The following is a 14,751-nucleotide window of genomic DNA, read 5'->3' as shown; positions in this document are numbered from 1 at the left end:
TCATACGACACGTATGCAGTTTCGAATTCTCATGAAAATTATGTATACGTCATGTATGCCGTGAGATGTAATTCTTTTTTGTATGTTTTTTGTTAGATTAAAATAATACAACGTTCAATGTCTATTTCTTTATTGAAAGCTCTAATAATACGAAAAGGAATAAACATATTTGGGAAACTGATCATTTTTTTTAATCTTTAAAAAGAGGCATTTATTGAATTTTCTATTAGAAAAAATTAATTTTCGGCAGTGCTGATGAAATAGAATCACATTTAATAGTTCAAAGGCTGCCCCAATCAAAAACCAAGCCCCAGCATATAAAAAATGCATAAAAAGTGAACATTTTTCACACCAGCAATTATTTAATTTCGTTTTCCCACACTGACAGGTTTTAACCATTTAAAGTTTCATTTCAGAAATACGGTATACGGGAAATTTAGAACGGGCTTGCGCTTATTAGTTTCGTTTTTTTTTTTCTGTTTTTTTAGCTCAACACTTGGTCTTAAAAATATGCAAAAACAATGGTGAACAGGTCTGTGTGTTCAAACTCCGGGTGAGGAGTTGCTATTTTGCCACAGATTAAGGCTTCTCTCCAGGGGCTCTACAACAAAAACAAAATGATGTTCTCCGTGAAACACTACTACTCCGACTACTCAAAGTACATCTAACCGCTCCCCGCAGTCACGGGCTTGGTGGGCGGTGACGAGGGCGTGCTGTCTGTGTCTAGTGGCTGCGGGCGCTCTTTTTCCTTGTTCCAACTCTTCAAGCCTTCCGGCAGACTTGTGTCCTCCTCGAACGATCCAGTTCCTTCAACAAACTCCTCATATGTGGACTTCTCCTTGAACGGCCGGGGACCAAGCAGCTCGATCATGTCGTCGCGGCTGAGAACCTCGTTTTGAAGCAATCTCTCGGCAACACGACGCACATCCTCCTTGTGTTTACTCAGCAGTTCGGTCGTCGCTTCGTGGGCACACTTAATAATGGTCCTGACTTCGCCATCGATCAGTTGTGCTGTGTCTTCCGAATAGGGTTTGCTGAACACCGGATCACCAGCTTGGCCCACATCGAAGCTGACCTGGCCCACTTTATCGTTCATGCCGAACCGCACCACCTGCGAGTAGGCAATGTCCGTGATCTTCTTCAGATCATCCTGGGCACCGGTGGTGATCCTATTGAAGAACAACTCTTCCGCGACACGACCACCCAAAGTCATGCACATGCGATCGAAAAGCTGCTCCTTGGAGAGCAAATAATGATCCTTGGGCAGGTACTGGGCATAGCCCAAGCCCTTTCCGCGGGGTATGATCGATACTTTGAGCAGGGGATCGGCGTGCTCCAGGAACCAGCCTGCCACCGCATGCCCAGCCTCGTGATGCGCCACCGTGCGCTTCTCCTCGGGCGCCAACACATTTGTTTTCTTCTCCATGCCAGCGATGACACGTTCAATTGCCTGTTCGAAGTGCTTCAGGATAATCGAGTCCTTGGAGTCGCGGGCGGCAATCAAGGCAGCTTCGTTACAAACGTTCGCAATATCAGCGCCTGTAAAACCGGGCGTGAGGGCCGCCATCTTCCGGCTCAGATCATTCTTGTCCAGCTCTGTTTTCAGGTTACCCAGATGCACCTTGAAGATGCTCGCCCTGCCCTTGATGTCCGGAGCGGGCACATAGATTTGTCGATCGAAGCGACCTGGTCGCATGAGGGCTTTGTCAAGAATATCCACACGATTCGTAGCGGCCAGCACCACCACGTTCGTTGTGGTGTTGAAACCGTCCATTTCGACTAGCAGCTGGTTAAGTGTGTTCTCCTGCTCGGAATGACCACCGAAGGTTTTGCCGCCTCGTTTGCGGCCAACGGCGTCGATTTCGTCGATGAACAAAATGCAGGGAGCATGCTTACGAGCCATGGCGAACATATCCCGGACTCGGGACGGGCCAACGCCCACAAACATCTCCAGGAACTCTGATCCAGAGACTGTGATGAAAGGCACATTCGCTTCACCGGCCGTGGCCTTCGCTAGGAGCGTTTTACCCGTGCCGGGTGGACCAGTTAGCATGGCCCCCTTTGGTATCTTTGCACCCAGGTCGATGTATTGCTGGGGATTCTTCAAAAAGTTGACAAACTCCATGATCTCAATCTTTGCCTCCTCGCAGCCAGCAACGTCTCTAAAATATAATTTATTTAATAATTGAGACTTTAGGAGACTCTTCACTTACTTGAAGCCTACACCAATCTCATTGGGATTGATCAGCTTGGCGGTAGACTGCATGACGCCGCCAAAGAGACCACCACCTTTCCGCCCCCGTCCACCGCCCATCATGTCCGCGGACTTGCGCATCATATAGACCAGAAATCCGATGATCAGCAGCGTGGGCAACAGGCCAGTCAAGCTGGCCGCCTCTACCTCATTGCGGTAGATGACAGGCACAAAGTTGATCGACTCGGTGCCCTGTTCTGTCTGTGCCGTTTCCAGATTCCTCTCAAAGCTGTCGACGCTGCCAATGTTGAACCAGAGAATGCCTCCACTGCTGTTATTCTGTTGCAATCGCACGCGCACCCATTTTTTGTTGACCACCTCCAGCTTCTCCACAACTCCCTTTGACAGGTAGCTATAATTTTTGTAAACAGAATAGTTATAAAGCATAACATATAGAGTCTTGCAGTGTCGCACCTGTTGACGAACTCCTTCCAAGAGATCTCCTTGTAGCCCATCTCGAAAAAGGCAAAGGATCCAACCAGCACCACTGCGCCAATGGCGCCCAGCAGAATCCAACGTTCCCGGTCACCGCCGCCGCCTCCTTCGCTTAAAGGCCTACCGCCAGGTGTGTTGCCACTCCTTCCAGAGGGTCCTCTAGAACTGTTGCTGAACATTCCGAAATTCCAATCAGATTTAGCTTCTGGGGCGGATTTGGCTTGTTTCGATGGCGCTGGCGGCGAGGTACCGGGCTTTTCCGAGGCGGACTTGTTGGATCCAGACGACGGTTTCCCTTCGGCGGCAGCACCTTTTGGTTGTGACGACTTGCCCCCGGCTTCGAAGTATTTCTCGAATCCCTTGGGAGGCTTCTTGCAGAGAAGCTGGATCTGTTTGGCAATGTAGCGGATAAGCGGATTCAGCTCCACTGGGAACATGTAGACTCCAGCTCCAGTCGCTCCTATGGGTAACCCTCCAGTTGCCCTCTGAACCTAACAAAGCGGTTGGGAAAGTTTTTATTAGTCGATTTTTCATCTTAAACAGCATCGCTTACTTTTCCAGACACATAGTTCCGCCTCATCAGGCTGCCCATCGTCTTGGCCGTGCTTAACAGCCGGAATGCCATTTCCCCGGGTTCTCTGATAGGTTACCCAACGATTGAACTAAGTTTGTGGAACAGCGGCTGCTCTCGAAGATTACACTGCCCAAATTTTGTCCGCTCTCCCGAATACTGTTTTATCGAACTGGAACCAAAAGTAGCCGCCTCATACAGCAGTGTGTCGTTTTGAATTTCGTTCGCTGGATGTGAAAAACGTTAAAAATTATTACTACGGTGCGGTGCGCGATTGTGAAATTTCGAGGGATGACGAGATATCGCTATCGAACCAGGGATGCAAGCATAAATGACTACCTAGAGCTTAGGCGGAACTAGTTCCTTATATTAATCATACATAATTGCGAATTTTACGCTATATTCTTAATAAAAAGAGTGTAATTGAATTAATTTTCATTGCTCAACTAATTATTATTCAATACATATTATTTTAAATGAACTTCAAGAACTTTCAATTGAGGTCACAATAGACCCTGGCCAAAACAGCATTTATTAACACTGTCGGCAAATATGGCAGTTTCTGGGGTTAACATATATAGCAAATATCGGATATAGTTGGCCGATCCTGATGAAAATTTCTAGAACATACCATTTTCTAACAAAATACATTTTAAATAAAGCTTATGTTTGGAAAAATTGCAAAACTATGGCGATCTATGTTGAGGCGATTAGCATTTATTGCAAGATTTAAAAGCTCAAAAGTTTAAATTTTATTTGAGCATTTCAGGGGATAATTATGTTTAGGCAAAAATGTACAGTTTTTACTTTTAATAATCCCATTTTTGAATTTAGGGGAAAGCTGCATTATTTTGTGGGTTGTTGGGAATGTCTGGCAACACTGGCTGTTGTGCTGTCGTGTGGTGCGTAGACTGGACGTGAAAATTTTTTTCGCCTCCAATTTCATATTTATTTAAGTCGAATTCGAAACAAAAATATGCGGAAAATGTGCCGCAAATAGTGTTGTGCCGACAGGAATTGAAAAACAACAAAAAATAGCCTGTTTGATATGTTAAAAAGAGTTTTTTCCAAACGCCTGCCGATTCTACCAAAGTCTGTGTGTGTGTGTGTGTGCGTTTGGGGGTACCAAAATTTGCAGTCCGAAAAAAAATTGAGGAAAAGCGTTTTTGTAACAAACTTGGCAGTTGGATGAATGTGTGCGTGTGTACGGCTAAATTTACGCATAAAACCACATCGGAAATGAGTAAAAATAGTTTACAATTGCAATTGCCTGCGTGTGAATTAGAATGTGTGTGTGTATGTATGTCCGTATGTGGGGGGTGAGAGTGTGTGTGTGCAATTTTTTCCGGCAGCTCTCCGTTTGCAACACTGAAAAATCGATAAAAACTGCAGTAGACGACTTTCGGTGTAGATTTCACTCCCAAAAACAACAACAACTAACTATTAGATAAAAAAAAAAGAAATGATATTTTTTTTTTGCTAATCTAGACATTTCTCTTCTTCTTTTCACAGCTTTTGTAACTAAAACTCCGTTTTGACATCACTTTCATCATAATCTGAATTAAATAATAATAATATAAAACAACAAAAACAAAAATAAAAATATTAAAAATAAAACACCATCGAAAACGAATCAAAAAACAAACAAAAAATAATACACAAATAAATAAAATCGCAAGCTACAGCAAAAGGAGGAGGAGAAAAGAGGAAAATAAAAAAGAATTCAACAATTACTTAGCTCAAAAAAAGTCAACGAGGGCGAAACGAAAAATTCTGCCATCAACTTTTTAGTTTTTTGGACTCTTTCTGTTTTCGATTTGTTTTTGCTTTGCAAAGAAAATATAAAAATAAAAAAAAAACGCCGATCCAAAATTTGACGGGCGGCCTACGTCCCGTGGGTGTGAGCGAGACACAGAGAGAGAGAGAGAGGGAGACAAAGCGACTGCGCAAATAAAAAATAAAAACAAAAAAACAAAACAAATAAACAAGCCAAGCTTGAAACGAAGACTTTCAAAATAAAAAAAAAAACAACAAACAAACAACAACAACAACAAAACAAACCAAACAAATTGAAACGCTGTGAAATTAACTCGTCAATACTCAAAAAGCACCAACAAAAAAAATACGAAAACAACAGAAGAAGAAGAAGAAAGCATAGAAGAGAGAGAAAGGAGAGCCAGTAAAACGGAGTTGCAACAAAAAAAACAACAAAAAGTCCATGGGAAGAAAAGCGGCAAGAAGCACTGAAAGCGGCGGCAGGCAACGGAAAAACTAAGGGAAAACCTGCGCTTCGGCATCTCGAATAAAAAAAAAACAACAAAAAAATAAAAAATTAATAGCAAAAAAGCCAATAAAAGCGAAAAGAAACTTTAAAAAAGCTAAAAAACAAACAAAAAAAAAATCAATCCCAAAATTCCTCATTATTTTTCCTGAAAAGCTTTAATTTAATTACATTACGAATTTTTTTTGTTAAGTCAAAAGTGAATTCAATTTGCTAATTATTTAAAATTAAGAACAACAGCAACAAGCTACACTAGCAGCAGCAACAACAACAAACAAAACAACCAACCAACCAACAACAACAACAACAAACAACTGAATTAATGTTTTAAAGTACAAAATAACCGGGAGAAAAATCAACAACAAATAATTAAAAAAAATAAAATTTAATTTAAAACGCAACATCAATCTAAATTATTTAAAAAGAAAAACAACAAAAAAAAACTGTTAGCTTTTAAGTAAAAAAAAAATAAAATAAAAATAAAAGAGAGAGAGCCCAAGGGGGGCGAGTTACAGAGGAGGAGAACTGAGGAAGAAGGGAGGAGGAGATAAACCGATAAAGCAACAATTGTGCCGCAAAAAAAAGTGTGAATAAATAAATAAATAAAAAAAATATATATACTAAAAATAACGGTAACAATAAAGAAAAACATTTAAAACCAAAAATCTACAAGAATTCTATAAGTTTTAAGCCACGTTTTACACATAAAACAACAACAACAACACAAAAGCAAAAGCAAGAAGAAAACCAACAACAACACCAGCAACTTAACTTAGCCAATAATATATTTAAAAAAAAAACATAACTTTTTGTATAAATAAGTCAAAAACTAAAGCCCAGCAATAAATAAAAAAAAAGAATAGAAAAAAGAAATAATTTTCAACTGCGGCCTTGTGCCAAAGAAACAGTTTTATTTTACACAGAAAAAAAGAAAAACATTGTTTTTTAATACTTTTCAATATTCAATTTTTTTTATAAGTGTACCTAGTGAGAAATGTTAAAAGTCTAAAACAGCAAAAGCAACTGCAACAAAAGAAAGTGAAGGAAAAACAAAACAAATTCAAAGAAAGATTTAACAACTCTGTGATAATTACTGTAAATTTATAAATTTAAATAAAAACAAAAAAAAAAAAACAAAGAAAAAAAATCTCTAATGGAATGAATGGATAAAAAAAACACTAATTTTTAAACAATAGAAAGTCGAAAGGAAAAAAAAAAACAACTTTACACTTAAGAGCAAATGCAAATGAAAAGATAAAAAAACATTGAAACAAATTCGTGATATCTTAAAGGACTTCGATACATATATACTATAGTATATTATATATTATATTATATAAACTATTAAACTAAGCTTAAATCTAGTAAGCAAAAAACCGAAAAACAACAAATATAAGTGAAAAAAAAATAAAAAATAAATAAATAAAACAACCAACCAACAAAAAGCAAAATAAAAACCTTAGGTTATAAAAAAAGACTTCAAAACGCATTCAAAAAAATATATATATATTTAAAATAATAATAATAATAAAGAGAAAATAAATCGTAGGCTTAAAAGTTCAAGATAGTAAATGGTCGGAGGATAACACTCCCAATATCTATTATATATATAAAAAAAAAAAATTATTATTTGCTTAGTGAATAGTAAATGAATCAGCAATACCAGCAACAACAAAAATACAACAAACACTCAATATACAAATCGTGCAACCGAAAAGTAATAGAAAAGTACAGCGAAGGAGTCAGGAGGAGAGAAGGACATAAGGAGGATCCCCCCGCCCCCCATTATCGTCGTTGTACTAAGGATATTTGAAAGTAATTTAAAAATAAATCACTACTACTTCCTATAAACCACAACGATTGCCTACAAAATATATATATATATATTATATATGTATACTATATAGAAAAAAACCCAAAATATATAATCACTTCCCAAAAAAAACACAAAAAATATTCAAATATCAAACAAAAGCTAATCTAACCCAAAAGTAAAAAGTAAAAAGTATTCCCAGTGTATTTTTCTAGTAAAACTAAAGTAAAAAAAAAAAACAAACAAAAATATATATACTATATAAACCAAAATTCAAACAAATGCAATAATTCAAATAAATAACTCAAATAAAATCTATAAAACACAAAAATATAAAATATATAAAGAAGAAATAAACCAAGGGCAGCAGCTGGTATGCATTTTCATCCGAAAACCACAATATTTTGAATAAACAAGCGAGGAATAAAAGGAATAGAAGGATAAAAGGATAACAGAGACCCAAGAAGAAACTTCAAACTACCAAAACCAACCAACAACGTTACAATATTCGTCGGCATTTTTTACAACACACAACAACAACAACAACAAGAACAAGGAACACAAAGCAAATAAAAAAGTAAAGGAAAAAAAAACACAATTTTTTTGTGGGGCATGCCCCAAAAACAAACAAAAACAAAGAGACAATTTTTTATTAACTTCGAAGACAAGGAATTTCAGTGCCTCTTGTGCCAGTGTTTAGCCAAAATATATACACAAAAAAAAAAATAAGAAATAAAAAATAAAAATCAACAAATACGTATTTATTGCTTAGTTTTTTTTTCTCTTTGATATAAAAAAAATACACGAAAAACCGAAAAAAAAATAAATAAATACAGTTTAAGGGAAGAAAACACAAAAAACAAAAACCAAAATAGTGAGATCAACAAAGTGTTTTCCGTTATATTTCGCGCTCTCTTCAAAGGTCAAAGTTGAACATTGTATCTTAAACTTCGACCTCTCGTTCTCGTCATTCGCATCCATCAAGGGATCCGCCTATAATCGCAATCAGTCTCCTCCAACTTGCTAGTCCTTATCAGCATTTTCTTATCAGAAGTTATCAGAATATCCAATAGATCGATTCAAGATGAATACGCAATCGAAGGTTTACCGCACAGGCGAAGGTCAGTCTTTAAAAGTCACTTTCTCAAATAGTTAATTAATAGTCTGTTTTTTTTTTTTTAGAAATCTATGATAACATGCCCATTGATGGCTACTTCAACATCAATGCCATTCGCAACCTGGGCATCCCGACCACTTTTCCCACAATTGGAACCTTTACGCTTGATTCTACGACTTTGGGAATGCCGCAGCAGCAGCAGCAACAGCAACAACAACAGCAGCAGCAGCAGCCACCCAACATGCATCATCATCATCAGCAGCAGCAGCATCAACAACATCAACAGCAGCAGCAGCAGCATCAGCAACATCAACAGCAGCAGCAACAACAGCAGCAGCAGCAGCAACATATGCAACAGCAGCAGCAGCAACAACAACAGCAGCAGCAGCAGCAACATCCCAGCATTGGAATGTTTGATGCCAACGAGGTGAACGATGTCATCCAGAACCCTCCCCAGATTGGTGTCTTTCAGTCCAACAGCGTGCTGACCAACGGAGCCGGGAGCTCCTCCTCGATGTTTGGCTCTCAGTCGAGCAACTCCTCGGCTGCCCCCAACACTGATCCCAGCCAGGCCACTCGGGAAACTGGTATCATCGAGAAATTGCTGGTAAGATTATAATATTACGATGGCCAACTTTCACTTTAACCTTTCTTTTATTCATTTTTTTGTAGCACTCTTATGGATTCATTCAATGCTGCGAGCGTCAGGCGCGTCTTTTCTTCCATTTCTCGCAGTTCAGCGGCAATATTGATCATCTGAAGATTGGAGATCCCGTGGAGTTCGAGATGACCTATGATCGCCGCACTGGCAAGCCGATAGCTAGTCAAGTGTCCAAGATTGCCCCGGAGGTGGTGCTATCCGAGGAGCGGGTCACCGGCACCGTCACCACTGAGCTGCGCACCGACAGTGCCAACAATGTGCTCAGCTCCAGCGAGACCACCGGTCGCATCAGCTACGAGAACCGGGGCGAATGCTTCTTTCTACCATATACCAAAGACGATGTCGAGGGCAATGTGAACTTGCGGGCTGGCGACAAGGTCAGCTTTCAAATTGCAACGAACCAAAGGTAAATAAAAAGCTAAATGTTTCTCTTTGCTTTGAGAAACTTTAAGGTTTGCCATTTCGATTATCATTTATCGATAAATCATGAAAGATCTAAAGAACTGTAGAACAACTTTGCAAAGCCTACTTTTTTAGGTTAAAATTTAATTAAACTTTAATTAAATTACTTAAAAGTTTAATTTGTCTATACTTTAAAGTGGAAGGGATGCCGATTGTTATTTATCGATAAATCAAGAAAGATCTAAACAACTTCAAGACTTACTTTTAGAGGCTATAGTTTAAGGATTTTTGAGATTACCCTTTCACTTTAAATAGACTACATATAAGGGACACTTGACTTTACTTTTAAGTTAAAGAGATGTCGGGTGATTGGAATTTCGATTGTCGATTATCGATAAATCAAGAAAGATCTGAAGAACTTCAAGACCTACTTTTTGAGGTTAAAGTTTGAGGATTTTTGACATTTCCCTCTCACTTTAATAAGATAATCTTATTAAGATTACTTTAAATAATTAATAAATAAAAAAAAACGCGGTTGCTAATGCTTTTCTATAAACTATTTACTAAAACGTCACAACACCCATTGTCTTATCACAGAGGCAACCTGGGCGCCTGCCATATTCGCCTGGAGAATCCGGCCCAGCCGGTTAAATACCGCGGAGTAGTCTGCTCCATGAAGGAGTCATTCGGTTTTATCGAACGCGCCGATGTCGTTAAGGAGATCTTCTTCCATTTCTCCGAGGCCGAGGGCAACGTGGAGCTGCGTCCCGGTGATGATGTGGAATTCACCATTCAGACGCGTAGCGTAAGTGGCAGCGGCGATCCGGCAAACAGTCACCTCCATTCAAAAATGCAGTCTGCCTCTGTGCCTCCCCAGGGCCGTGAATATGCGTGCAACATCACACGCCTGCCTCCCGGCTCGGTGATCTTCGAGGACGTCGACAGCACTGTGTATAAGGGCCAGGTGCTCAAGTCGCTCGATCGCAACAATCCGGTGCGCCAGAATAACGATCCATTGCCCGGGCGCATTCGCTATCGGGCCTTGGACTACTCCGAGGTGGAGGTTCCCTTCGGCGACAAGGATCAGAAGGGTGACTTCACTTTGCGTCATGGCGACTGGGTGCAGTTCTTCCTGGCCACCGATCGCCGGGATCAACTGCAGCGGGCCACATCGATTGCCTTGCTGGATGAGACTTTCAAGGTGTCTGGCGAGAAGCGAGAGCAGGGCACCATTGCTTCGCTCAAGGAGGGATTTGGATTTTTGCGCTGCGTGGAGCGACAAGCGCGTCTATTTTTCCACTTTACTGAAGTTCTAGATACGGTAAGAAGACATTCTTTTTACTTAAACTATCATATATTTTTTATATAAAATGTATTTGTAGAGCCGCGAAATTGACGTTAACGATGAGGTGGAGTTCACTGTCATCCAGGAACCTGGACTGGCCTATAATAACTCGCGTTTGCAGGCCATTCGCATTAAACACTTGCCGCCCAACTCAGTGCAATTTGAAACTTTAATGGCCAGCAACATAGAAGGTATAAGTTTAATTACTTTTTTAAGTAAAATATAATATTAAATATTTTATTAAACAGGTTGCGTGACACGCGAGGCTCCCAAGAGCCCTATTAAATCTCAAGATCGCGTTGAAGGCGGTGTGATTACCTATGAGCATGGCGATGTTAAAAAGACTATAATGTATTTTCTTAAAGACTGCGAAAAACCACCAAGGATTGGGGAGCGAGTGCGCTTCGATATTTACATGGTGGGTGCATCTAAAATACATATTTATAGAAATATAATTTAAATATTACATTTTTTGCAGGTCAAACGTAACAAGGAGTATATAGCCGTTAATGTGCAGCAAGTTTCCTTGCAGCAACAGCAACAACAGCAGCAGCAGCAGCAACAACAACAACAACAGTTGCTGAATCAGCCCAATTCCGGAGGCAATCATAACCAAATCGATCAACTATCTGCTTTGTCGAACGGAATCAGCAGTGGTAGTGGTTCGAATGCCTCCATGCAGAACGGCTATGTGATGCACGGCAGTCCCGGTGGCAGCACCAGCAGTGTCGGCAGCAACAACCCAGCCCACATGGATGACTTTAAGCTGGAGAACAACAATCATGCCGGTTCCGAGGCTGGACAAGTGTATCGCGGCTTCATTGCCGTGATGAAGGAGAATTTTGGATTCATTGAGACCTTGTCCCACGACGAGGAGGTCTTCTTCCACTTTAGTAACTATCATGGAAATCCAAACTGGTTGGAGCTGGGCCAGGAGGTGGAGTACACCCTGGCGCCCAATGGAAACACATCCGTTTCTGGCAACTGCCTGCCAGCCGAGAATGTCCGTATGCTGCCCAAGAACTCAATTCCACAGCCGGCGGTCCTGGATCCTGTTCATAACGGCGTGGTGGCTCGTCCACTTCGATGCATTAATCCCGACCAGCAGGAGTATGCTGGTCTCATTGAGATTCTCGACGAACAGCGCACCACTGTCATTTCGCAGCACGAGTTCGGCATCACCAGTTTGGTGAACAAGAGGGATCTGCTGCAGAAGGGCGATCTCGTCAGCTTCCGCATCGATGAGAGCGGTCGGGCCGCTGTGGTTAATGCTGTGCGTCAGAAGAAGCGTGCCACTGTCGACTCCATCAAGGGCCAGTTTGGATTCCTCAACTTTGAGGTGGAGGATGGGAAGAAGCTCTTCTTCCACATGTCCGAGGTGCAGGGCAGCACCGTTGCCTTGCATCCCGGGGATACCGTGGAGTTCTCTGTGGTCACAAATCAGGTGAGTTTGAAATTTAGCCTCTACTTACAACCAAAAGCTAATTCTTTTATCTTTAGCGTAATGGAAAATCTTCGGCTTGCAATGTTCTAAAAATAAACGATCGTCCGGATCGTTTGATCTCGCGCCTCAAGCTCAATGGCGATGACACTGTGCCGCGCCTAATACTCATTCGCGCACCCAAGGGACCGCAGGGCAAGGGCTTTTCCGTTCTGGCGCGCCATCCACGCATTCCAGGTGAGCTTTACTAGTTATGGGTTATGTATTTTGTGACTAATTATGATTTATTTTCTCAGGCACCTTGGTGGAGTAGATTGCTGCTGAATATCAAATTAGATACACGGATTAGGAATGGTTATTGAAATGCACATCAAAGACAACTACCTACAAATAAAGCTATACGTTTAAAATCCTTGTACGCAAGCCATTAATTAGCGAGCAGGAGGAACCCAATCAACTAACTAACAGCAATGTGAACTTGTCGCCCTAACCATATACACACACAAACACATTTATAAAGAATATAATCCTTAGAAGAAACAAAAACTAAATAATACAAAACTCTATTGGAAAACGATCGTAATTGATAATAATCGATAGCAAAGGCATATGGCATACATTTACGATTAATAATTACAAAACTACTTAATAGCAACTCAACAAAGAGAACTCTTCGTGTCTGAAATCGAAACTTATTTGTAATACTACCAACTAACCCTCCACCATTGTAACGCTATGCTCTTAACTCGATTCGAGTTTGAAGCGATATGAAATTGAAATTCAAGTGTCTGAGAGATGAAACCAAAACGTTTGTATACGTATACTATTTTCTACTAGTTTGCTTTAATTTTAAATATTAAAAAAAATAAAAAAGGAAAAAACGAAAAAAAAAAAAAAAAAAAAAAACTCAAAAATAAGTGAGAAGGAAACAGGAAACATAATCTATGGAAGTAATTATTCTAGAAAAGGCAACGAAATCTTTGCATAATTGCTTTAGAAATTGTATGAAGGCAACCCTCTATATATACACAAAAAAAATTTATCTATGGCTTGGATAGTTCCTGCTCCTATTGAACTGTATCTTGCTCTAATCGTATTCTAATGTACTTCTCGAAACTGTTCTTTCACTGCTTTCTATTTAACTGTTAACGATTTATATTTATTGAATAATTATTGTACTGCTGAACGGCGACAGCGAAACCGATTAGGTAGAACAGCTACTTGAACATCAGCCAGCCAGGAGGAAACCAATCAAGAAATAAAGAAAGATTAAAGTATTTATATAGCAAAACAGAAAGTCTAATTTGTATACATGCATATAACTACCATTAAACATATATATTTTATCTATTCATTAACGTAAAACATACATAATACAGATATTAATTTGTTCCATTTGAATATCCTTTTGCTTGTACACCACATTTTTCTGTTGCATTCAGTCGGTTGCATTAACTTATTATTACATAAAATATTTAAAAACAAAACAGAAACCATGCTAAATCATAAATATTAATATATTAATTTAAATCAACAAATAACATTTCAAAAACAAAATGAAGATTGAGAAGAGATTGAAATTGAGAGTTTTTGTGTGACGATGAAGAGCAAATTAAATTTGCTGCGCCAAATCTGTTGAAACCATTTAATGAAAATTATAAAAATAATTTTTAAAAAAATCTATATATACGAAAAAAAATTAAAAAACTAAAAAAAAAAAAAACCAAAACCTTATGAGCGTGTCGTGTGTCGGTAACAAAGAGCAAATATTGTGAAAATTATGAATTTCAATTACTAAGAAACAAAAAAAAAACTAATGTAACAAACACAATTTAACAAGCTAACAACAAATTTGGGATCAGTACGTCCTATTATAGCCATGTTATATACAACAACAACTACAACAACAGTAAATACAACAAGAAAAACCTACACTAAGCAACATTGACACTCACAGACAGAACAAAGAGCAAAAAAAATAGTAACTTTAATATTGTATAACGATTATACATCTACATACATATATAGGGGATATTGGAGATATATCCAGATGGGCGGGATGGGGATGAGAGAGAGGGAGTGATGAGAGAGAGAGTAGAAAAGAAATGCCAAACGCCACTGCAGCCCAAGGACATTTTCAAGGACAGCTGCCGGGCGTTTAGTCATTCATGCAATGCAAGAAATGATCAGCACAGTAACTAAAATCCTTATTAAGAAAAATCAACAAAAAAAAAATACATTTCAAACAATGCAAAACAAAATACAAAAAAAAATCGTAAAACTCCAAAAAATGTAACAAAAAACAACAACATACATATGTGCTTGAATATGAAAAAAAAAATCGCAAACTATATAAGTCAAATAATACAACAACAACAAAATAAAATATTTCAATAAAGGTAAAAACAAAAATTATGTTTTTTTAATTTTT

General features: G+C 39.0%; 2 protein-coding genes across 3 annotated transcripts; one reads left to right on the top strand and one right to left on the bottom strand.

The window, feature by feature from the left end:
- Positions 1–336: 336 nt before the first annotated feature.
- Positions 337–3,571, bottom strand: LOC6507033 (AFG3-like protein 2). The gene is made up of 4 exons (XM_001956750.4): positions 3,243–3,571; positions 2,669–3,180; positions 2,214–2,606; positions 337–2,162 (listed from the first exon to the last, which is right to left on the bottom strand). Exons 1-4 carry the CDS (start codon positions 3,312–3,314, stop codon positions 665–667), a joined length of 2,475 nt encoding a protein of 824 aa, XP_001956786.1. The 5' UTR covers positions 3,315–3,571; the 3' UTR covers positions 337–664.
- A 457-nt stretch (positions 3,572–4,028) lies between these two features.
- Positions 4,029–14,252, top strand: LOC6492982 (cold shock domain-containing protein E1). Of its 2 annotated transcripts, XM_001956751.4 has the most exons (11): positions 4,029–4,162; positions 4,773–8,475; positions 8,537–9,078; positions 9,144–9,538; positions 10,132–10,339; positions 10,391–10,855; positions 10,917–11,070; positions 11,128–11,297; positions 11,358–12,323; positions 12,380–12,557; positions 12,617–14,252. In XM_001956751.4, exons 2-11 carry the CDS (start codon positions 8,439–8,441, stop codon positions 12,631–12,633), a joined length of 3,132 nt encoding a protein of 1,043 aa, XP_001956787.1. In that variant the 5' UTR covers positions 4,029–4,162; positions 4,773–8,438; the 3' UTR covers positions 12,634–14,252. The 2 variants fall into 2 exon arrangements, with proteins under 2 accessions (XP_001956787.1, XP_014764161.1); XM_014908675.3 differs by having other exon boundaries at positions 10,132–10,855.
- The last annotated feature ends 499 nt before the right edge of the window (positions 14,253–14,751 follow it).

Source organism: Drosophila ananassae, chromosome 2R (genome assembly GCF_017639315.1).
Source record: "Drosophila ananassae strain 14024-0371.13 chromosome 2R, ASM1763931v2, whole genome shotgun sequence".
Lineage (NCBI taxonomy): Eukaryota > Metazoa > Arthropoda > Insecta > Diptera > Drosophilidae > Drosophila > Drosophila ananassae.
The sequence above is the reverse complement of the archived record's forward strand: the minus strand, read 5'-3'. Positions and strand labels throughout refer to the sequence as shown.

Excerpts from the sequence above, each read along its gene's own strand:
- LOC6507033 (XM_001956750.4), bottom strand. The coding sequence starts at position 3,314 with ATGGCATTCCGGCTGTTAAGCACGGCCAAGACGATGGGCAGCCTGATG. Across the intron at positions 2,607-2,668 it reads TGGAAGGAGTTCGTCAACAG|CTACCTGTCAAAGGGAGTTG; the intron begins GTGCGACACTGC and ends CAAAAATTATAG. Across the intron at positions 2,163-2,213 it reads GAGATTGGTGTAGGCTTCAA|AGACGTTGCTGGCTGCGAGG; the intron begins GTAAGTGAAGAG and ends ATTATATTTTAG.
- LOC6492982 (XM_014908675.3), top strand. The coding sequence starts at position 8,439 with ATGAATACGCAATCGAAGGTTTACCGCACAGGCGAAG. Across the intron at positions 8,476-8,536 it reads GGTTTACCGCACAGGCGAAG|AAATCTATGATAACATGCCC; the intron begins GTCAGTCTTTAA and ends TTTTTTTTTTAG. Across the intron at positions 10,856-10,916 it reads TTACTGAAGTTCTAGATACG|AGCCGCGAAATTGACGTTAA; the intron begins GTAAGAAGACAT and ends ATGTATTTGTAG.